Here is a 23,295-nt window from a genome sequence, read left to right on the forward strand (position 1 = left end):
AGTGTCAAGTAATGCACTAGACACTCCAGGGATCTGACACAAACTCTGCCCTGAAGGAGCATACAATCTCACTGGGGAGAAAATAAAACATACAATAATTTTCAAAATAACAAACTAGGCAAACTAGTTAACACTTAAAAAGCAGGCTTTATTCAAATGCAAAATTGCATGTTACAGGGTAACCTTTCAGTAAGAAGCCAGGAAGAGGAGCTCATCATGGGTTGGATTAGTTAAGGACTAGTTAGTTATAAAAGAAGTGGTGGGGTTGAGGGAGGCCTGAGATGAAATTTAAAGAATATGTAGAATCTAGGTAAGTGGATAAAAGGTCTGGGGGCAGGAGAAAGGAGAGCATTTCATTGTGAATCAAGGAATTTCTCCACCTGTTTTAATTCTTCCATATAACATCAAAGAGATGTCACTTGCAGCTAGCATTTCAGTGATGTTTTCTTACTAATAATATCGTGATAAAATAAACATTGACTATAAGAAAAAGGAATGGGTCTCATAAACAGCAAAACCCCCAAACTAAAAAACAGTGCAGGCTATTTCTCTCTTCTGTCCTTTGCTTGGCACTCATGAGATGCTAGGAATTGAAAAAGAGAGGCGGCTAAGAAGGTGGGGAGGCTGAAGCCAGTTAAATAGGATGGTCCAGTTCACAGATGGTGAGGCTACAGTGCAAATAGGACTCTTTCAACTTGAGCAGGACCCCATTACTTCACTGGAGTTAGAAAGCAAGGAGAGCGTAGACTTTCTGAACTTTTTATAAGAGTGTACCTCCACAGTGTACAGAAGACAATGTGAAATTTGATCTGCAAGAAAACTGAGACCATATTCACATATGTATCAAATTTTCACTTCATTTAGAAGTGTCTGTCATCAAGTACAGCACTGAATTGAAACCGAAAACAAGAGTCAAGAAAGAGCAAAGTCAGCCATCTTTATATTCCACATGAATCCTTTCCCTTTATGGTCTTATTTGTTTCTCCTCAGAAAAGACACAAAGCTGAGCTGTATAAACACCTGTGGGCTGGGGGTTGAGGGATAACTGAGGGGCAAAATGAAAGCAGAAGGAGCTGTTGGTCAGGTAGAAATCTTTCCAGATGCGCTGAAGGAAACACTTCATGTCTGATGTAGGAGGTGCCAGCATGCAAAACGTTTCATGGAAGGATTTAAAGGATCCCATGATTTTTAGTATTCCAAGAATTTTCTTTCACTGAGGGCGATTTAATATGGGTCATCCATACTGAAAGAAAAACAAAAGATAATAAACTTAAGAGTTTAAAAATTGCAAAACTTGGAGTGTTAGTAGTAAAGGTAAATATTCATTAGAGATGAGAAGAGGAGCAAGGAAATGCTTTCAGCTGGAAATCTCAGACAAGAGGCCGGGCTTTAGGAACCTTTGAAGATGAACGAATGTAAGCAAACCCTAGTAGCAGCACTTCTCAGACTTTCATGTGCTTACCACTCAGAGATGGTGTTAAAATGCAGACTCTGATTCAGTAGGTCTGAGTGGAGCCTGAGATTCTGCACCCTTAACAAGCTCTTTAGTGATGCTTATGCCACTGGCCCACAGACCCCAGTTGGAGAAATTTTTGTGGTACATACGGTCTTTGTCTCCAGATCTAATGAGTCTGAAGGACAGTGTAGATTGATTTTTTAAATTTATATTTATTTTTATTTTATTTTATTTTTTTTGAGACGGAGTCTCACTCTGTTGCCCAGTCTGGAGTGCAGTGGCACGGTGGCAACTCATGCAACTGCGGCCTCCTGGGTTCAAGCAATTCTTCCGCCTCAACTTCCTGAGTAGCTGGGACTACAGGCACATGCCACCACACCCAGCTAATTTTTGTATTTTTAGTAGAGATGGGGTTTCACCATATTGGCCAGGCTAATCTCAAACTCCTGACCTCATGATCCACCTGCCACGGCCTCCCAAAGTGCTGGGATTACAGGCGTGAGCCACCGCGCCCAGCCGTAGATTGATTTTGAGCAGTGGAAAGTCAAGAAATTAGAAGGCATGCTTAAATGGAAAGTGAAATTGGAGAAAATTTAAACTCATGAAATAGTGGTAGTTATAAACTCATGATAAATTATATCCTGGGATATAATTTAATGAGATGGTAACACATTTAGTTTAAAGAAATAAGTGACACTTTTTTTGTGAGACACAACTGTCTTATTCTTGGAAAGGACAAAGAGAGAATGAAATGTGGTATGTCTTCATAGCTCCTTTCAAAGGGAGAACCAGATTCTGAGGAGCTGGTCTCATGATGAACTGTCAGGGTAAACCACAGTTCAGCAGCTGCAAATGTGCTTGCCAAAATAGAGAAAAAAATGTTTCTGAAAACAAAATTTCACATATGCCCTCCTTTGAGGTTGGCATCATATCTTCCTGTGTATCTTGGGTGTAGCTTCTACCCTGCCAGAATTTAGACAGTAGAAACCAAATGAGGTGATAAACAGAGTCATTTTGCAGAAGAGTCAAAATAACCCAGCAAGAAATGAAACCACAAATGCCCAAGGAGTCATTCATTCACCATTCAAAAGCTAATAGAAATGAACACAAGCTACTATGAAAATTCACCCAAGAACTTTAAAAAAAAAAAGGCTCACAGTGTTCAGTGTGATAGTATTCATTTTACCTTTGACTTGTTCTAAAAACACACCGTACTTCTACCCCACCCTTCCTCAGTGCCATCACACAATGGTTTCAGTGTGAAAAAAAATCACATTACTGGAAAAGGAGGGTGCCTGGGACTTGCCACTCTAAGCTGGTAGTCAAGGGTCTTGAGTTCTAAAAGCATACATGTTAAGAGCATGATTACTGGATCCAAATGAGCATGGATCTCAGCATTGCCATTTATTGTGACCTCAGGCTATTTTATTTCTCTGTGCCTGTTTCTTTATCAGTAATGAAGATGTTCATAGACCCTTCTCCCACAGACTTAAAGGCATATTTCATGATTTAAGATACGTAAACCATTCATAATAGTGCACAACATGGAATTAATATTTGATAAAGGTTTATGATTATTGTAACTAACTCTGTCACTTGCTCAAGGCCTATAGAAAAGTTACTTAATTAGGTCAACTACAAAAAGAGTTTGAATGTGATCTCCACCAAGATCTTATCCAGACCTAAAATTCTGTGATTCTTATGAATTAATACAGCCTTGGTCAATACTGGGCAAATAATTCTTCTTTGCTAAGCCTTTCTGGACCATCTGGTGAAGGATTCAAGACTTATGTTGTTGGGGCCAGCCTTCCTTTCCAACTTCGACTCCACAACTCCTCAATAAGCCATGGGCTCAAGAAAGTTCTGCTCACTGGCCCCTGAAAAATGTTTTCATAGTCTCACTACCATACCACTGCTTACATAATTTCCTTCCTACAGACTGCCTTCCTTTCCTGCTTTTCTCCATATACCTAAATCCTATCTATTCTTCATAAGCAACCTTCTTTATAGGATTTTCTATAATCACCAAGCCAAATGACCTTTTCTTTCTTAAATATAGCACCCATTGGCCATTACCATGCTCTGCCTTGTATTTTTCTGATTTTTTTCTTTCTATATTCCTGTCTTAACTCCCCAGCTAGGTAATAATTTTCCTGAAATCAGGCAGCAGGCTTACTCCTCTTGGTGTCTCAAGAAAGCTTAGCAGTTTCTAACACAAAAATGTTCAATAAACAACTATTAATTGACTGATTATAAAAAATCAGTGAACCAATAAACTTAATACAGCAATTTGCTTAGCATGGTAATTAGCTTTTTGCTAATATTCTTCCAGCCAGTCTCTCTTCCTGTGCCTCAAGGACATCTTTTAAAAAAAAAAAAAAATCCAGTTGATCTGCTTCCATCTAGTGGCAATTAAAACAGGTGGTTCCGGTAGCCAGAAAACAGCTCTGGGTAGATTTTGCCAGAAAATACTTTCACTCAGTTGGTGCGAGTTTGAAGGAAATCTTCACATCTTGTGGGTTTCCTGCCACAGACATAGGGAGACCAGCCCAGAGAAAGAAGCCTTTCCTCACTAGACTTCATTTACACTAGTAAAGAGAAGACAGAGTAATTAAAAAGAATAAAAAGAACCTCCACTGATCGTACATCCTCATCCAGTTACGCCTGCCCCATTTCTCCTTCACAGCCAAACATTTTAAAAAAGATGACTGCTTGTTCTGTCCTACTTTCTCATCCTCAGTGATGCTCAATGCTTGGCCATCTGACCTCCGTCTTGATGTCTGCACTGAAAATAGTCTCCCCACTGACACCCTTGTTGCATCCAGGGGATACTTACTGGTTCTCCTGGCGATGTTTGAAACCATTCCCCTTTCTTTCTTTCCTTGGCGTTCATTACCCCACACTCTTCCTCCTCTTCCTTCTCCCTGCCTGGCAACCTCTTTTCATTTCTCTTTCCCTTAGCTGACTTATTAGATAATGATGTTCCTCTGGCTCCCATCCTCTCTCCCAGGTCCTATTCCATTCTCAGAGCACTCACACCCTCCCTGGATGATCGTACCCACTCCTGAGATGGCAGTTACCTCCTGAAATGTGAGGGACCCAAATCCGCCTCTCCTGCCCCAACATAGCCTCTGTGCTTTGGATAGGTCCAATGAACCACAGTGAATGATGTGCATACACCCAAAGCTCAGTACAAAACTGAACCCATGATCTTTACCTCCAAAACCTCTCATTCTTTTATGTTCCCTTCTCAGAAGTAAACAGGACTACCATCTGCCAGTTTCCAGGTGAGAAAGATGATAATTTGATTCTTCTCTTTCACTTTTAGCCAATTAACAGACACATTCAGTTAATATCACCTCCTCTTATTTCATGAACCCAGTCTTACTACTAGTTCCCTAGACAGGCGCCATCAGTTTTAACCTAATAACTTCAAATGCCTCCAAAACAAGTCTCTTTGAATCCAGGCTCACCTGTCTCCCATACTTGCCATACTGCTCTGCAGGGTGACCTTATAAGATGCCAGAGGCAAGGCTGCTCACTGTTTAAACCCCTTTAGTGATATCCCAAAAGACCGTAAGATAAAGCCCGTATCACATGGCTTATAAATTAGTTTATGATCTGGCTTCTGGTGCCTCATCTTTTCCCACTTTTTCCTTTGCATTCTAAGCAATGGCCCATACTAAGTTTGTGGTTGGTAGGATGGTTGCCCAAACCAGCACCCAATCCCTTCAGAAATCATCTCACTTCATTTCTAGCATTTTAAAGGAAGCTCAGTTGTCCAGCTGGGTACTGAATATGTCACTAAAGTCTTCCTTTCATAGTTTATTTTACTTACACTCTCCTTCCCAAAATTCCAGAGCAAGTCACTAAACCCTAGATACTGAGAAATATTTTGCCATCTTCATTTCTGCCAGGTAGGCCATCAACTTTCACATGTCTGCATCTCCTCCCACTGTGCTATTTCTCCAGTAGAAGAAATTTGAGCTTCAAGACCAAACTGAAAAATACTTGCCTCCTTGGGGAAGCTGTAGGTAGAATTCATGCTCCCTATCTTTCCCACATTTCTGAAGGGCAATGCCTGTTAGAGCAATTGAATGCAAATAGTCAATTGAATAAGCATTTATTCATTTCTTAACAAGTGCTTGTTCAATTGAATATTTCTTAAATAATATATTTAAGAACAAGAAGAACACACCACAATGTTTTTAACCCTCAGAAAAAATTCTGAGGTAATCAGAAAAATCTCCCTTTACATAGACTGCCCTTTTCTTTAGGGATTACTTGTTCGTTCATTCATTCACTCATTCAGCTCCACTAGCACCAAAAAGCACAGCTCTGAAAGGAAGCTAGTAGATTTATCACCTTATCTGGTCATTTGGATGAGGACCCCGTAAATAAACTGCTATGGGATTAATGTGTCTAGCTAGAGCAGGAAGTAACTTAAGGAAGTAGAGAAGGAATCAGCGGATGTGGAAACTCCTCGCCACTAATAAAACTTACCTTTTCTTGGATTTCTTGCCTGAAAATAGAAAATGGAGAAATGGCATTAGCAAAAATTAGACAATTTAAAGTTTTTAAAGTAAGGGAGGAGGAAGACTCCCACTCTCAAAACTGTCTTTTGAAGTATATTTAGGTATTTGTTAGGTGGACACTATCTGTGTCAAAGGAGATTTGAGGAACTGGTTTAATAAACAGTGGTAGACACTCATACAGAACAGACATGTTGATGCAGATGCCTCTTGAGGTTTCCATTCCATTCTCCATGCCACTCAAGAAGACAGAAGTGTAGGCTAAATTGCCTGGTGGCGAGACCCAATATGTCCATTCAAGTGTTTATCCCTTCCCAATCTGTCATCTCTTCCTACCTGCAGATTCTTCCCTTGAGGGACAGCTGCTAATACTGTAAAACTATATGCCATTATAGCTCGCAGCATCATCTCTATGAGAATCCACAAGAGAATTTCACTTTGGTCTTGTTGGTAGGAATTGTGCAGCCTCATCTGAGTAACCGTGTTTTCATCTTACAAACACAAGGAATATCACATGGTTCTCCTTTGACTGGCTTTAAGGAAACTCAGAGCTAGATCTGAGACCCTCTCCTACCAAGTATATAGAACTTTGTGACATATATTTTTGTGCCGTAACTTCAACCTCGGTTCCAAATGATTTTTGTACCCTAAGTTTAAATTTGGCTTTCTTTTTTTTTTGACTCAATAAAACATAAAGCTTATTTATTATTGCAAAGAGTGAAAGAATAAAGCTTCCACAGCATAGAAGGGGACCCAAGAGGGTTGCCCAAATTTGGCTTTCTTTTTTACTTTTTAATTAATTTTAATTTGCTATACTGAACACATTTTGTACTGTTCTCACATTCTTTTTGAAAAAAGCAGAATATAAATAAGTAGATAACTTAAAAAAAAAAACTCTTTGAGCAGAAAGAATCATTTGGGAGGCAATATATTTCAGTGGCTGTAAACTGGCATTCTAGAATCATCCCACCCAGGTGCAAGCCCTATGTTGCCACCTGTAGTGTAGTGTGTCTTTGAACAGCTACTTTCTTTTCTAAACTACAATTTCTTCATCTGTTAAAGAGGCATAATAATTGTATCATCCTCACTGGGTTGATAAAATATATTCCAAGTATTTAGTTCAGGTCCTAGCACTTAGACAGTGTTCCATTACTGTTTTAATCCTTTAAAGTATTAAAGACTACTATTTGAAACCTTTTCTTCTAAAATTCAGCCTGCTGATGACCAAGTGCACTTGAGCAGGGAGAATCAAATCTGAATTAATTTCAGATTCTAGTTAACTTCACATAAATATTTTTTTTAGGGACGATGACCCTAACAGCAATAGATGAGTAAGAATCTGTTCCTACTGAAAGAGTTTCATTTTGAAGAAAAGGGAACTAAGGGGGCATGTGTTCAGTTTCATGCCCTGGTCTAACCCTGCGTGTTGGTTCTGGTGGGAAATTCTTCCAACCGAGGAAAAAAACAGTTCACAAATCTGAAGACCAATGATTTTAGAAGATGTATCTGGATTGGAGTCTAATCTCTGACTCTGGGTCCTGCTGATATGGGATTTTCGAGATTTGGCCTAAAACATCATTGCCCTGGTTTCCTCATTTACCAAACAGGGCCAATGGTGGTGACTAATCAGAGAATGATAGTGCCAGGAGCACAAAATGTGTCTAGATGAGCCCATGCACAAGCACACATGTTTCTGGAGCCGTTCCTTATTCCTTTCCTAGAAGAAAGGAGCGAAAGTCTCCATACTAAGACTACTAGGGCAGGGGACAAAGTGCTAGAGTCAGAAGATTCATCTGAGGACAGAAGAATAGGGGTGAAGACTCTAGTCACTTCATTGGCTACCATGCTCTAAATAGTTACCTGTGCCCTTTTTCTAGCGATTAGAACCCAAAAAGCCTATAAATTCTCTCTCTCTCTCTGTGTATATATACATATACACACACACATAGACACACACACACACCCCTAAACACACACATAGAGATTTATGACTTTTTACTTTTATCCTTGTAAATGCCATGAACTATATTTTGTCTTAGATTTAGCCTGGGAATGTAGCCATTATTTCTACCGTTGTCTCTATAGGAAAAATATTCTTCATATTTTAAAGGACCAACCTACAACTAAAATCTTTGGAAAGCAGAATCATTTGTAAGTCGGTGAAAATGGAAGATGTTTTATAAATGAGGACTTTTTTTTTTTTTTTTTTTTTTGAGACAGGGCCTCACTCTGTTGCCCAGGCTGGAGTGCAGTGGTGCTGTCATGGCTTACTGCAGCCTTGACCTCCTGGGTTCAAGTGATCCTCCCACCTCAGTCTCCTGGGTTGCTGGGACTACATGTGCATGCTACCATGCCTGACTAATTTTTTGTATTTTTGTAGAGATGTGGTTTCGCCATGTTGCCCGGGCTGGTCTTGAACTCGTGGGCTCAAGTAATACTCCTGCCTCAGCCTCCAAAAGTGCTGGGATTATAGGTGAGAGCCACGGTGCCTGGCCCACAGATGAAGACTATTTAATGTTACCTTAAAGATACCCTGAGCTTCCTACCAAGCCAGTGATCTTTTGGGGCTTCTGTTTTCTTTGTTGGCATAACCGTAACTAGCCTAACTGCCCGTTATCTGTTTCCTGTTTGCCCCACACTGATTCCCACAGCAGTTTTCAAGTTATCGGTTTGAGATCTTGTACAGAAATGACTCCAAGGTAAAAAATTTAAAAACAACCCCACTAATTTTTTTACCCTTGCTTATAAAACAGCCTTAGCCAGCTAACCCCTCACTACGTACAAGTGAGTTTGATTCTATTCTTTTGATTCTACAAACACTTATTAAAAGATTTTAGAATGCGGAAATAAATAGCTTCCTTATTAAGGTGACTTACGGCCGGGCGCGGTGGCTCACGCTTGTAATCCCAGCACTTTGGGAGGCCGAGGCGAGCGGATCACGAGGTCAGGAGATCAAGACCACAGTGAAACCCCGTCTCTACTAAAAACACAAAAAAATTAGCCGGGCATGGTGGCGGGCGCCTGTAGTCCCAGCTACTCGGAGAGGCTGAGGCGGGAGAATGGCGTGAACCCGGGAGGCGGAGCTTGCAGTGAGCCGAGATTGCGCCACTGCACTCCAGCCTGGGTGACAGAGCGAGACTCCGTCTCAAAAAAAATAAATAAATAAAATTTAAAAAAAAGGTGACTTACAGCGCCAAAGTCCTTAAAATTATTTAGATAATAGCCACCTTATCCCAGGGGGCAGTGTGTAATAACCCACCCTGTTCTCTATCCGTCAGTTCTGCCATCATCGCCCAAGGTAGGAATAAAGACAGGATGATTGGGGTCAGGCCTTGAAGTCTCAATGGAAAGAATAATCCGTGGTTGGAGAAAACTGTCATTCTTCTTTTGCCTTAATGCAGTACTTGATACTTATACTTGGTACTGTATAGTACTTAGTACTGTATAATACTATAAGATAGTGAGATTCAATCAGCACAGAATTTATAGTAAGGGCAAGGACATTTTAACTGCTCAGGTTATACATAGCTAATGAAGTTCTTGCATACCAACAATCCCCACCCCCCCACACACACTTTGTCTTTCTGGATTGGTTAGAAAACTTACCTAGCACCCACTATTCTCAAATTTAAATGAAAGATAAGATCAGAGTGGCATGCAATTAGGGACTGATAAATAATATTTTTGTAATTGCCAGTGTAAATGGACAGAAGGCAATCTCTACATACCGTATTCAGTGAACAGAATACATACTAACTAATTTGATGGAAGGAAAATTAAAATGACAATCAACTGACTCCACAGAAAGGCAACACAGAGCAGTTGGTTAGCAATTGTTTTGAGATCATCCCTGAACTTGAAACAGATATATCTTTTTTTGTTGTTGTTGAGATGGAGTCTCACTCTGTCACCAGGCTGGAGTGCAATGGCATGGTCTCGGCTCACTGCAACCTCCGCCTCCTGGGTTCAAGTGATTCTCCTGTCTCAGCCTCCCGAGTAGCTGGGATTACAGGTGCCCGCCAGCACACCTGGCTAATTTTTGTATTTTCAGTAGAGACAGGGTTTCACCATGTTGGCCAGGCTGGTTTTGAACTGCTGACCTCATGATCCGCCCACCTCGGCCTCCCAAAGTGCTGGGATTACAGGCATGAGCCACCACACCTGGCCAAAACAGGTATATCTTAAAAGCTGCCCAATGTCCATGAATGTTACAGCCTTGAATGGTTCTTCCAGGTGAGTTTGGCCAAATGTGGCACCACACACCCAAGGCCTGCTGCAGGCTAGTGGGTTGCTCACACTTTAAGGCTGAGACACACTCATGCCTTAAGGTAAAGGGAGTGATAATCTGGGCAGCAGATGTTAACTTCTCAAGGCAGTCCTCCTTCTCTTTTCCTCTCCAGTGATGGATGGAGGGAAAGCATATATGGTGCATTTGGTTAGAGCTGTGGCCTTGGTAAATAGATACTTGGGAGAACACATGGGAATTTCTCCCAGGGTTAATGCAATGCCCATGTGTTAGGAATCAGGTGACTCTTGAAGAGGTCAGGTATTTGGGAGCAGTGCCTTGAAACCTTAGTGGACATTAGACCCACTTCCTTGTGGAATTGTAGCTTTGAAATCCAAGGCATGTAGGCTTTTAGAGGACAGAGATTGTGTGTCATTTTTTCAGAATTAATTAAGAGCAGACTGGGCGTGGTGGCTCACATCTGTAATCCAAGCCCTTTGGGAGGCCGAGGCAGGCAGATTATGAGGTCAGGAGATCGAGACCACTCTGGCTAACACAGTGAAACCCTGTGTCTACTAAAAATACAAAAAATTAGCTGGGCATGGTGGCACGCTCCTGTAGTCCCAGCTACTTGGGAGGCTGAGGTGGGAGAATAGCTTGAACCCAGAAGGCGGAGGTTGCAGTGAGCTTAGATTGTGCCACTGCACTCTAGCCTGGTGACAGAGTGAGGCTCCGTCTCAAAAAAAAAAAAAAAAGTATTAAAGAATTACATAAGAGCAAAGAACCATTAGAATATCTCACTTAGTTGTTATCAGCCTAGCAAGCTGCCTTGAAGGTAATAGACATTTTTAAAAGTTTATCAGATGAAAAGCAAAAATGAGCCAACCTGTTTTAATGAAGGTGTGTCCTGGGCTGATTTACATGTCTCCAGGGACTGATGGCTCTAGAATGTAAAGCTTGGCATCCTGCTTGTGTTGAATCTATCACACTTAATTTCCTGTGGGTTTCTTTTTTTTTCCTTTTTCACTTTAAAGTTGTGTTCTTTTCATATGAAGTTAAACTCACATACCTTTTTTTAATCTCCTTGCCAGCCAAATGATAAATGCCAACCCAGAGAATGCAGTAACCATGACTGCCACTGGAATGAAGAGGGGGTTATAATCACCCTCCTTAATCATCGAGAAACTTTTGTCCAATTCTGAAAGAGAAATCAGTAAGGCACATAGCATGAGACCACCAGCATTATTTCCTTAGTCCATCTCATGATATTTGACTTTTTTCCTCCTTACATCTCCCAGTAGTAGCCCATTTGATGCCGTTTGACAGTTGAGGAAACTGGCGTGGGAAGGCCCATGATGAGTCTACAGCATAGGCAAAGACTGGACCAGCCTTGTTAGTCTAATGCCTGCAGAATCTCAATGCCCAGATTTGTGGTTCGTAGAGTTCCTAGGAATGCACCTAAAAATATTGGCAAGAATGGTCATCATTGTATTTAGCTCCATGGACTTGTTCAATGACTGGAACTCTGAAACACAGAGAACAGCTAAAAGCCTAATACAACTTCAGGAAAAATAAAAGCCGATGATCTGAACTGGGTAATTCACCAGTCAAAGGAAATCATTAATGCTTTTACTTTAAAGCAGTTGTGCAAAAATAAGCACTTGTTTTTGACATGCCAAGGACCTGCACTAATTTCTTTCCAATGCAGTAGTTACCACTACCCTCTACTTCCTTCACGAATAAGTAAAAGGGCGTGTTTAGAGATACTCTTGTAAGTGTAAACTAAGTTCATTTGGGAGCCTCTATTTGAAAATACTGGTATAAAAAAAATCTGTCTCCTGATACCAACATTTGAAGGAATCTACTTTTTTACATATTGGCAGAGGGTCTGATTCTATCCTTAGTTCTTCCCATTACTTTGATGAAATTTTCAAGGTGATTTGATCCTCACACCCAAATATATGATGGAGAGAAGGCTTAAGTTCCCAGGAGCTCCAGACAGAGGGTACCTGTTGGCTTGATGAAGATGAGGAGGAAATGAACACTAGCTAGACCTTAAAGGGAAATGTCTCTGATAGGCCTAATGTACAGTCCTCTGCTAAAGGCCTCCCTGCCTCTCTCTGCTCATCCACTCTACTCCCTGGCCCTGGGCACACAGCACACAGAGATCAGCATTTCTGACAGCTTCTGCAGATCCTACCATTTAAAGACTTTTGTCATCCATGCAGATAGTCTCAGGAGCAGACATAGGTAGCTATTCTTTCACATGCTAGCTTAACATGCATTTGCTTTAGCACCTATTGCCAGGCACTGTGTCAGGTGGAGGGTATACAAAGATGAACAAGATATGATTCTTCTCACATACAGATAGATTTGGGAAGCATTAGCTTAGTGATAATTCAGGAGTATCCATTATTTGGGGAAGTAGGTGGTCATTAGTGACCTTTTAGAGGCATTTCAACGGGCTAACAGAGATGTTAGATTGTGGTGGAATAGAAGAATGGGTAAAAAGTAAATCAGTGAGTTCAGATTTTAAGAGTTAAGATGGCAAGAGGTGAGAATGAAAAAAAGAAATGATTGTCATTAAAGGAGGAGGAAAGACCAACCAAAGATTTTGCAGTGAGTTAAGTATACAAATTTATTTCTAGGCCACATATTCTTAGCAAAACAACGTGTAAATGTTTATGTATGTCTTTCCTCATATCTGCTCATCCATCAGCTCCATCTTTAAGACTTCAGTTTTCCAGGACAAACTTACTCACTTTGACATATTGGACTAGGATTTGACCAGATTCCAGATGATTCACAAATGGTTTTCTTCTTCCCAATTAACTCAGTTCCTTCTGAGCAGATGAAGGTACATGCAGAGGTAAAGCTGAAGCTGGCCAGGGGATGGCTACAGTTCATGATCCCCAAATCTGGTGCTGATAGAGGCTCACACTGAATCACTTCAATGAAAAAGAAAAAAAAAAAAAAGACAAAACAGTATTTTTGAGTAGAGACCCTCCCTTGAGCAAAGGATTTTTAGCCAAAGCTGCCTGACTACATTACTTGTGATATTGCTTCCAGGCTTTATTTTCTTGAGAATGATGGTGGATGGTGAATGAGAGATGAAGGCAAGGAAGCATTGAAAGCTGTGGGGAGAGGAGTGGCTACTCCAGGCTGCTGCCCTAGCTAAGGTGACCCTCCCCTTCTGCTGGAAGTACCATGCCATATGGCCTCTGGATCAAGGGCTCTTATGGGATAGTCTCAGAGAATCTCTGCCTTTTCATCTGTTCTGATATCTACCCAAGCGTTTTGAAAAACATCCCAATTCACTGAAGCAAGTCCAACTTCTGTAAATTCCAGTAGGTGGGTTGACAGTTTTATAATTTCAATAAGGTATTTTGATAGCACTTCTAAGAATTAAACTACTTAAACTAATGCGTCAGGAGCATACTTGTAGAAAATTTAACCAAAACTTCACAAGTTCAGATGACATTGGTTTTCTCCCATATGGAGATAAGGTTGGCAGTTAAAAATGAAAAAAAAACCTACCATATTTCAAACTTAAAAAGATCAAGAGATTGTGTTTTTGTTTTTCAGTTGTTATTCTCCTAAAAGTTTATGCACAAGGAAAAGTAAAAGATGATTTTAAGAATAAGCCAAGTAAAACAACCAAGAAAGACCTTCACTACCCTGGGAAGGAAATTGGTTGGTGTTAAGTAGGACACCACATAAAACAGGTGTTATTGAGAGGAGAAGAACCAAAATTTAACTGAGGTTCAACAAGATGTTATTTATGCAATGGCAATGAGAAAAATAAAAAAACACAGCATAACCATGATGTATTGCTATAAATCATGTTACCCACTGGGAGATGGCTTCAGGAGTATTTGGTTTTTACTTTTTGTTTGGGAGGTTTTTCAAAAAACTTTAGTAAGAATAAGTCCTTTGAAAAACATCACAGTAGGTTAAACAAAGTTAGGTTAAATTAGGCTCCTAAATTTGACTTCTCAGCAAACTTCTGCTGAATGTTCTGACTGTAAGCCCAGGATCGCCATGACAAAGCCTCTAGTCTGAAGTTACTCACCTTGACAGGTTGGTTCTGGAGATGACCAGGTTCCAAATGGTCCACAAGTGGTTTCTTCAATCCCAGTTAAGTTTGTTCCCTCAGAGCAGTTGAAGGCACACTGTGAGCTGAAGCTGAAGTTTCCCAAAGGGTGAGTACAGGCCATGGTACCCAGCTCTGGGGCCTCCAAAGGCTCACACTGAATCACTTCAATAGGGAAAGAAACAGTATGGGGAAGAGTTAAGAGGAACTGATGCCTGGATTTGAATCCTAGCCCTGCCACTTGATAACCATGTGCCTTTAAACAAGGTTACTTGAACCCTCCAACTTCAGTTTCTTCATCTATATAAGAGGAATAATGAAACGGTGTTATCTTTATCAAATTGATATGGAAACTAAATGTAATTCAATTAGCATAAGTCAAGGACCTTAGAACAAAGCCTGACTCATAAGAAATTCTAGTTAAACATTAGCTAGTCTTCATATTATTATCTTCAGCATTATCTGGAGTGAGAATCCTTAAACCCAAATAGGTGTAACGGAATGACCAGCTTAGTCGGGAAATAACTATCACATACTAGAGTATTGGGAGCAAGACGTTCAGAGAAAAAGTGGGTCTCCATAATAAGCCTTCTTTGCAAGGAGAGAATATAAAAGTCTAGGAAGTATTTTGACCTCAATTCTGTCTTCTGTTCTAGCTCAGTTCCAGAATTTTAACTCTTTTGATATTGACAACCCTCTCCAGAAACTGTATCTATTTCCCTGTTCTGATTGGTGGTACAATAGGTAAATTTAAGACTTGGAAATTAAAGTTTTCACATTTTAGACCCTGCCATGCCATTTAGTAAACAGTACAACTTTCATGTCTTATTCCTCATCTGTCAAATTTAAGCCATTATTGCTACCTTGCTCTAGAGACTTCAATGAAGAATGGACTCAAGGAATCAGAAGGATTTTTGTATTTGGAAACTATGTGAGATGAGATTAGGGAGAAAGATGGGAACGAAGAGAAAATGTTATCTTTTTTCATTGATTTAAAGAGTATCTGTTATATATCAAGCATTACTCTGGGGCTTGAAGAGCTTAGATTTCACCCTGTAGGACAAAATGGTAGGTAGAAATTAATGGGTGGATTGTCATGTATGTGTGATGTGTTTTAATTGCTTTTAATTGATCAGTCTCCCTGTAGTATGAATAATATATTTGAGGGGAGCTAATTTAAAATTGTGGAACTCATCTAATAAACTATTGCAAGAATCTAGGAGAAAGATAATGAGGGCAATGGTAGTAGAGTTGACAAGTGGAAGACAAATTAGAAAAACACTAAGTTGTAAAAATTGGTAGAATGTTACCCTGCATAAATGTTGCGGGAGTTAAGAGAGTCTCATACCAGGGTGCCCGTGTAAATGGTGATTCCACATACTGAGATAAGAAATACAAAAAGGAAAGCTGACTGGGAACAATTGGTTTTATAGTCTTTTAAACATCCCAAAGGACATCCTTAGCATATTTGAGTTCAGAGCTGGAGATAGGCTTATCAGTCCAAAGATCACATAGATTTGTGAGTCCGCAAAAGTCAGTAAGTTTGACCAAAGGATACGTGTAGATTAGAGTCAGAAGAGCAATATACAAAAGACAAAAGCTGAGAAATTATAATAGTTTATGGTCCTGGGTTAGTGCTCATGAAGGATCTCAGGAGAAATGATCACAGGTAGAATGAGAAAAGAGTGATATGAGAGAAACCGAGACAAAAAAAAAGTAAAATGGTAAAAATGAATGAAATAGGCATACCAATAATTAAAAATGAGTAAAATAGGCATACCAATAACATAAGGGTTAAAAAATAGAGTTCAAAAATGGGGTGAAAGTAAAGTATTAGGAAGGAGTCATGGCCCAGGGATCAAGTGAAATGAGTTAGATCTATAGATCTATTTCAGTTGGTTGACATTTAAATTTATTTTGGTTTTAATTCTTTATTCTTTACAAACATTGCTTTTTTAAAAAATTAAATTGTCCAATTCAATTCAGGCTCACAAGCAAGTGCCTGATATATACAAGCATTTTGTGAATCCCAAAGGTGCAATGATAAATAGGACACTTACTGATCTCAAGAAGCTTTCAGTACCAGAGGAGATGGACAAGTGAACAGATGACTTCAACGTTAAGTGGGAGAAATGAGGAAGAAATATGTGGAGCTATCAGAACTAAGAAAGCTTCCTAGAAGAAACTGTCTTTGAACTATGTCTTAAAGACAACATGTTTCTTGGCCATGTGCAAAATGAGAGAGAAGGCCACAAGCAAATTCAGTGTGCTACAGAGCACATGTGTTAAGTGTGGAAAACTGCAAGAAGGAAAGGAACTACTAGAAGGAAAAAGCAAGATTACTTTCTGGGTAACTCAGCTTCCTAATGATAAATGGCATAGTTTCTTCCAGACCTTAGAGTTCTAATTAATCTAACAAGCTCATTAGATTGCGAGCTTCTTGAGAGCAAGAATCTACCATGCTAATTCCTTATTGTAACCCTGACAGCTTTTATCCCAACACCGTGTTTCTTGTGGTACTCAGAAAGACTTGTTGAGAAGTGAATTGAAACTTCATGCTGACTTATGAAATCTTTACGGAAAGGTAACAATATTGTGAAAGCAGAGCTTTCTGATCAAAACTTCCCATTTCTCAGAGTGGCTAGTATCATTTTGTTCCAACCAGCTTCCATGATAAGCTATAATGATTCCTGTGACTTTATCTAAGAAGAAGCAAAGAAAGGAAAGAGACTTACCAAACTGACACTGGGGCCCATAGTACCCCACATCACAGTTGCAGGTGTAATTATTGATGATTTCTACACATTCTCCATGGCCACTGCATGACCAGGGCTGGCAAGAAGCTTTAAGGAGGTCAGAAAAAAAAATATTTTAATGTGATTACATTTTAGTACTCAAAGTCATTTCTTTAGACATAGATAACCTTTTGTCTGAGATGATTTAAATAATCAGGAAAGGTTTATTTGTAAATTCATAGCATAAAAATCTTATGCTAAAATTTTTACTTATAAAATATACTAAGCATATAGCCATAGGCATTTATTTGCTTTTGGAATGAAATTACCAATACTAATATTCTGTAACACTTATAGGAAACTTAGTGGCATACCTTGAAACTCTTGAAATTACTTGTTTTTAATGAGTGAGAAGGTTAAATGATGACCTGACCTCAATCATTTCTGCATGCAATTATTTCTTGGCAATCCCTTTCTTTATAGAAATCACAAAGATTAAAATGTCAAAATTTGCTAAAACAGTAGAGTCCAATTTACAAGAGACCAAATTAACTATGGTTCACTGTTAAAACATCACTTGGAAAATGCTGGCTGTTTTGGCATTGTAAAAGGTTTTACAGAAATATTCATACACCAAAGATAGTGCAATTTTTATATAAAATTATATAAGGTTAGACCAAGAAGGAAGCACGCAGCACCACACTCTCTACTTCACAATGTGAAAACTGAGGCGACGTGAGCCTAAGTTTCCAGCTGGCCCCAGCTGTCAGCTTCTTCTCCCCTGCCTTATTATCAAAGGCACTGATTGTCTAGTTCTTCCTCTTTACTTCATACATATACCTATCATTTTGATGTAACTTGATTTAGGGGTATAGCTTTTGTGCACAGGGACAAATCTTACACACCAAAAATTCTTAGAAGTGACACGATGCAAGATTATATAGAGGGCTAGATGTATTTTAGAATGAACCAGCAGCTGTTCTCATCCCCCCACCTTTCCATGGGGTAAATCTGAGTATTCTCTTAACCGTTGTCCTTCCTGAGTCTGAGGCAACATAGCCGTCTTGTCACTCCCTACCTGTGTAACAGAGGGCTGCCTTTAGTTTGTGGCAGGCGTCATCGTTCCATTTGCCTGCATCTTTTTTTCTCTTGATATAGATCTCCACACAGTCCTCCTTGTTCTTCTTGTTGTTGGGTTCACCATCTCCCCAGTTCTCTGCTTCTTCAGTGAGAGATTTGTTGGTTCCCACCCACGTCCATATTCCTCCTATCTTCCGGATTCCTATCCAGTAGTAAGAACGACTGAAAGGCAGAGTCTTCTCCAGATACTCAATTTCCGCCTTGTTTTGTATGGCAACTAAATCTGTGTAATTCTCTCGGCAGAATCTTCTAGCCCTTTGCCAGTTCATGGGTTTTTCAGAATAATGGTAAGTCCAGCAGTCGGTTCCATGATGTGCCAAGATATCTGCAAGACATCAGTGTGACCTATGCAGACTTACATAATGTTACAGCTAAAAAGAACCTAGCACTACTCCAGGCTGAGCCAGACACTTAGAGATGAGGAAACAGAGCCTAAGAGTGTATGTGACCATCTCAGGATCACAGAATAGTTGTTTGCAGATTTGAAGTAGAACCTAGACCTTCTGACTTGACTATAAGATGCTTTTATCTAAGGTTCTATTTTAAACAAATTTAGTGGCTTTCTAGGTTTATTTTCTTATTAATTTTTTTCTCAAAGTTATTTCAGGTGAAATTTAACCAACATATTTTAGACATTCATATTTCTTTTTCATTGTAGCTGTTAATGATTTACAACTAATTACAGTGTAATATCATATAACTATACAATTTACGTATACTTTTTAATCCTGGAATCATTTCTTGAAGGCCAACACATATGTACCTATGGGAGAAGCATAATAAGGACAGGAAGAACAGTGACATACTTTTAAGTAATCTCTTTTATATAAAAAAAATTTTATTTTACCATAGGAAGAACTGCTTCTGGAAAAGCCCAGTATACCACTCAACTCTTATATATCTAACTGTATAATTTTTAAAAAGAGCAATTTATAAAGTCAAATGATATAGGATTATGAAATTGATTAGATCATGTTCTATACACAAAGAGACTCAACTGATGATGTTTAACAAACATACAGACCCATCAAATATGAGGGCTTTGAAGATATCTAATTAAACACATAATTACACAATGACTTCATAATAATGTATGGCATTCTAAGCATGGCATGATCTACATGAATCACTATTTAATACAGTAAAGAAATAGATATAATTGATGGTAAAGAGCATCATAAAATAAACATTTTGAACAGAGTTTTGAATGAGCATTCCACTAGAATGCAAGTTCTAAGAGGGAAAAAACTGTTGTGTCCACTGCTGTATCCTTAGTGCCTACCATAAATTTCACACATCGTAGGGACTCAGAAAATACATGTTGTGTGAAAAGAGCACTAAGTTTCCATGTGACACAGTGCAGACATGGCATAAGGAATGTGTGAAGGGGAGAGTTAGCATGTTTGCTTGGCTAGAGCTGAAAATCCAGGCTGGGGGTAAGAAGACGTTAGTTTACTTAGGAAATGAGAAACCAAGTTCAAAGCTGTTGCTGGAGAGTCTTCAAGAATCAGATATAAAATTTGTCACAACAATGGGAGAAGGACCAAAAAATGATAAAGCCCCATCCCTTAATGAGCTCATATTGTAATTGTAGAAATGACATTAATGTACACTGAACTATGAATAAAAAATAGAAAATGAGGTGCTGAATATTTGGTACAGATTATAAGTGCCTTAACAGAGATTTCTTAATTAACATTATTCCTTTATAATTGAAGGATTTTGTGGGGTTATTGGGATTTGAACCCTACAGCATGGGCTATTATAGGTTAAAAATAGTGTTCAGGAGTTTCTGGGGAAGAACTAAAGGTAAGAAGAAAAGAGATGTTTACAGAAGGGATAGAAGTAACAGCTCTCTGTGAAATAATTTTCCCTTAGACTATGTATAACCAGTGGATATTTAAGAAAAAACATAAGTAAAATAGACTTAGCGATATATAAATATCATAACATACCACAACAGAGCATTGTCCACCCCCACAACTTGAAGATGTTCCATAAGTCCCCCTGGGTGCTCTGACATTTCCAAGGAAATATCTGCAAATGAAATACAAAATTATATTTAGATTTATACTCTTAAACCACACATTTATAGCCTTTGAGGAGGTGCTTACAACTTTCTTAATATTCAAAATAAAACACACATGTCTACTAACCCTGTCTGAGTTAACAGGTTTCTCAGACATAGATGAAAAATTACTTTAAATTTACATCAGAACTGATGCATAGTTTTGTTTTGTTCTATTTTATTTTCACGCTTTAGTCTCAAGTTGCTAATCAGTACTGCCCTGAATTTTTTCTATGGTTCGGTAATTTTTATACCTGCTTTTCTGCTGAGCTATTAGATAAAACTATTTAATATTTAGTGTGTATATTTTTTAAAGTATTGTTGGTGCTTAATTAACTATTGATGCTTATATTTAATGTTATAGCCTCACTCTTGATCATAATGGGTCAATGCCTCAAATACCTAAAAAAAAAAAAATTAGCCAAACACCAGGAAAGAAAATATTTCTTTTTTTAATAAAAAGAAATGCCTTTTTAAGCAACTGAAATGACAAAGTCACAGATTTCCTGCACACCTTAAAATAGACTTAAAGTAAATGACGAGTTAATGGGTGCAGCACACCAACATGGCACATGTATACATATGTAACAAACCTGCACGTTGTGCACGTGTACCCTAGAACTTAAAGTATAATTTAAAAAAAAATTCTATCTTCCGAAGCTTATCACTTCTCAGGTAGACACAGTGTTTACTGCAAAAGATCTGATTTCAATAGTACTTCTTCAAGAGTCTCCCCAGAGACAAAGTCAAGAAGAGGAAATCAACATATCTGAGAAGAAAGATTTCGGGATCACTTTTTTTGAGGGTCTGAGAAAATTTTTAGTTTCTATATTATTTAAAACCAGAATTGAAATAGGGTGCTTCCTATCCTTGCCACCTGCCTCTACAACCCCAAGAGTTTCTATCTGAGCATCTAAACATCTTTTAGGCTGAAAGGCTCACCATGACTTTGCTTGGTCCTTCTCTAGTTCTTCTGCAGCCCATTGAGCCTCTTGACTTAGCACAAGGGTCTCAGGTCCTTGTCCAAGGAGAGTGTGCTGTGCTGCAGAGAGACTGCACTGAATGTCAACAGAAAGCCTTGCTTTCTTTCATTTCTCTAACCCAGTCTCACATCCTCCTCCTCCTCCCCTTTTCCCTCCCCTTCCTCCTCCACTTCTCTTTCCTCTTTCCCCACCCCTTTCCTAGACTGGCCTCTATTCCCTCCCACTGAGACAAAAATGAACTGCTGATCAGAAAAGTAATGTGACTAGATTCTCTCTTCCATCCCTCCTTTCTATCCTTCCTTCCATTCTTCTATGCGTCTTTCCTTCCCCTCCTCCTCCTTCCCTCATTGTTGTTGTTGTTGTTCTTCTTCTTCCTCTACTTTTTCCTCCTCCTCCTCTTCTTCTACTTGTTCTTGTTCTTGTTTATGTTTGGTTCTTGTTCTCCTCTTCCTCCTTCTCTCTCTCCTCCTCCTCCTTCTTTTCCACCACCCTCCCCTATCTTTTTCATAAATGCTAAACTAACTCTTGGCTACCTGTGGTAAATGGCCCTTGGAAATTGCAAATACAACAAATCAAAACTGCATTTCAGACAAATTTATGATGTTTGCAAAACTTCAGTAGAGCTAAGCAGTGGACTTGACTCATTTCGGTTCCTTCACCTCCATCTTTCCTTGCCCACCACCTAGTGGAGGTCCTTGTTAGTGGCACTTCCTGAAGTTAACCCCTGAAGAGAGCCCGTGCTCTCTAGCTTTTCACCATGTAGGTTTGGGAGCCTACAAGTACATTTAATATTCTTGGACTATAAAACGAGACGGTTTTATAAGACTGCATGTGAAATTAGGACCCATATGATGAAGGACAATTAAAAAGGAAGACCCACTGATGTGAGTCAATGAGTCAAATGCAAATCAGATTTGCATTTTTAGGAAAATAATAATAGCAACAACAAAAACTCTGAAGCTCAGCACCCCATATTTATTATATTATTTAATATTTATAACAGCTGTCTGCTATAGATATGATTATTATCCCCATTATAAAGAGTCTCAAAGAGGTTAAGAAACAAATTCAAAAACCAGTAGAAAACAAGAAATAACTAAGATCAGAGGAGAACTGTAGGAGGTAGAGACACGGAAAAGCCTTCAAAAAATCAATGAATCCAGGAGCTGGATTTTGAAAAGATTAACAAAATAGATGGACCACTAGCTAGACGAATAAGAAAAGAAAGAAGAATCAATAGCCACAATAAAAAATGGTAAAGGGGATATTACCACTGATCCCATAGAAATACAAACTACCATCAGAGATTACTATAAACACCTTTACGCAAATAAACTAGAAAATCTAGAAGAAATGGATAAATTCCTGAACACATACAACCTCCCAAGACTAAACCAGGAAGAAGTCGAATCCCTGAATAGACCAATAACAAGTTCTGAAATTAAGGCAGTAATTAATAGCCTACCAACTAAAAAAAAAAGCCCAGGACCAGATGGATTCACAGCCAAATTCTACCAGAGGTACAAAAAGGAGCTGGTACCATTCCTTCTGAAAGTATTCCAAAGAATAGAAAAAGAGGGACTCCTCCCTCACTCATTTTATGAGGCCAGCAACATCCTGATACTAAAACCTGGCAGAGACACAACAAAAAAAGAAAATTTCGGGCCAATATCCCTGATGAACATCAGTGCGAAAATCCTCAATAAAATATGGCAAACTGAATCCAGCAGCACATCAAAAAGCTTATCAACCACAATCAAGTCGGCTTCATCCCTGGGATGCAAATCTGGTTCAACATACACAAATCAATAAACAGAATCCATCACATAAACAGAACCAATCACAAAAACCACATGATTATCTCAATAGACGCAGAAAAGGCCTTGGATAAAATTCAACACCCCTTCATGCTAAAAACTCTCAATAAACTAGGTATTGATTGAACGTATCTCAAAATAATAAGAGCTATTTATGACAAACCCACAGCCAATAGCATACTGAATGGGCAAAAACTGAAAGCATTCCCTTTAAAAACTGGCACAAGACAAGGATGCCTCTCTCAC

At 39.1% G+C, this 23,295-nt stretch overlaps 1 protein-coding gene across 2 annotated transcripts; it reads right to left on the bottom strand.

Moving 5' to 3' along the window:
• Nucleotides 1-127: 127 nt before the first annotated feature.
• SELL (selectin L) lies at nt 128-21,796 on the bottom strand. 2 transcript variants are annotated; one of them, XM_063627249.1, is made up of 9 exons: nt 21,192-21,796; nt 20,137-20,218; nt 18,120-18,506; nt 17,042-17,149; nt 14,286-14,471; nt 12,976-13,161; nt 11,283-11,411; nt 5,960-5,978; nt 128-1,243 (listed from the first exon to the last, which is right to left on the bottom strand). In XM_063627249.1, the coding sequence occupies exons 1-9, from the start codon at nt 21,231-21,233 to the stop codon at nt 1,225-1,227; spliced, it is 1,158 nt and encodes a 385-aa protein (XP_063483319.1). In that variant the 5' UTR covers nt 21,234-21,796; the 3' UTR covers nt 128-1,224. The 2 variants fall into 2 exon arrangements, with proteins under 2 accessions (XP_063483319.1, XP_063483320.1); XM_063627250.1 differs by lacking the exon at nt 11,283-11,411 and having other exon boundaries at nt 21,192-21,585.
• Nucleotides 21,797-23,295: the final 1,499 nt, after the last annotated feature.

Source organism: Symphalangus syndactylus, chromosome 12, assembly GCF_028878055.3.
Source record: "Symphalangus syndactylus isolate Jambi chromosome 12, NHGRI_mSymSyn1-v2.1_pri, whole genome shotgun sequence".
Taxonomy (NCBI): Eukaryota; Metazoa; Chordata; class Mammalia; order Primates; family Hylobatidae; genus Symphalangus; species Symphalangus syndactylus.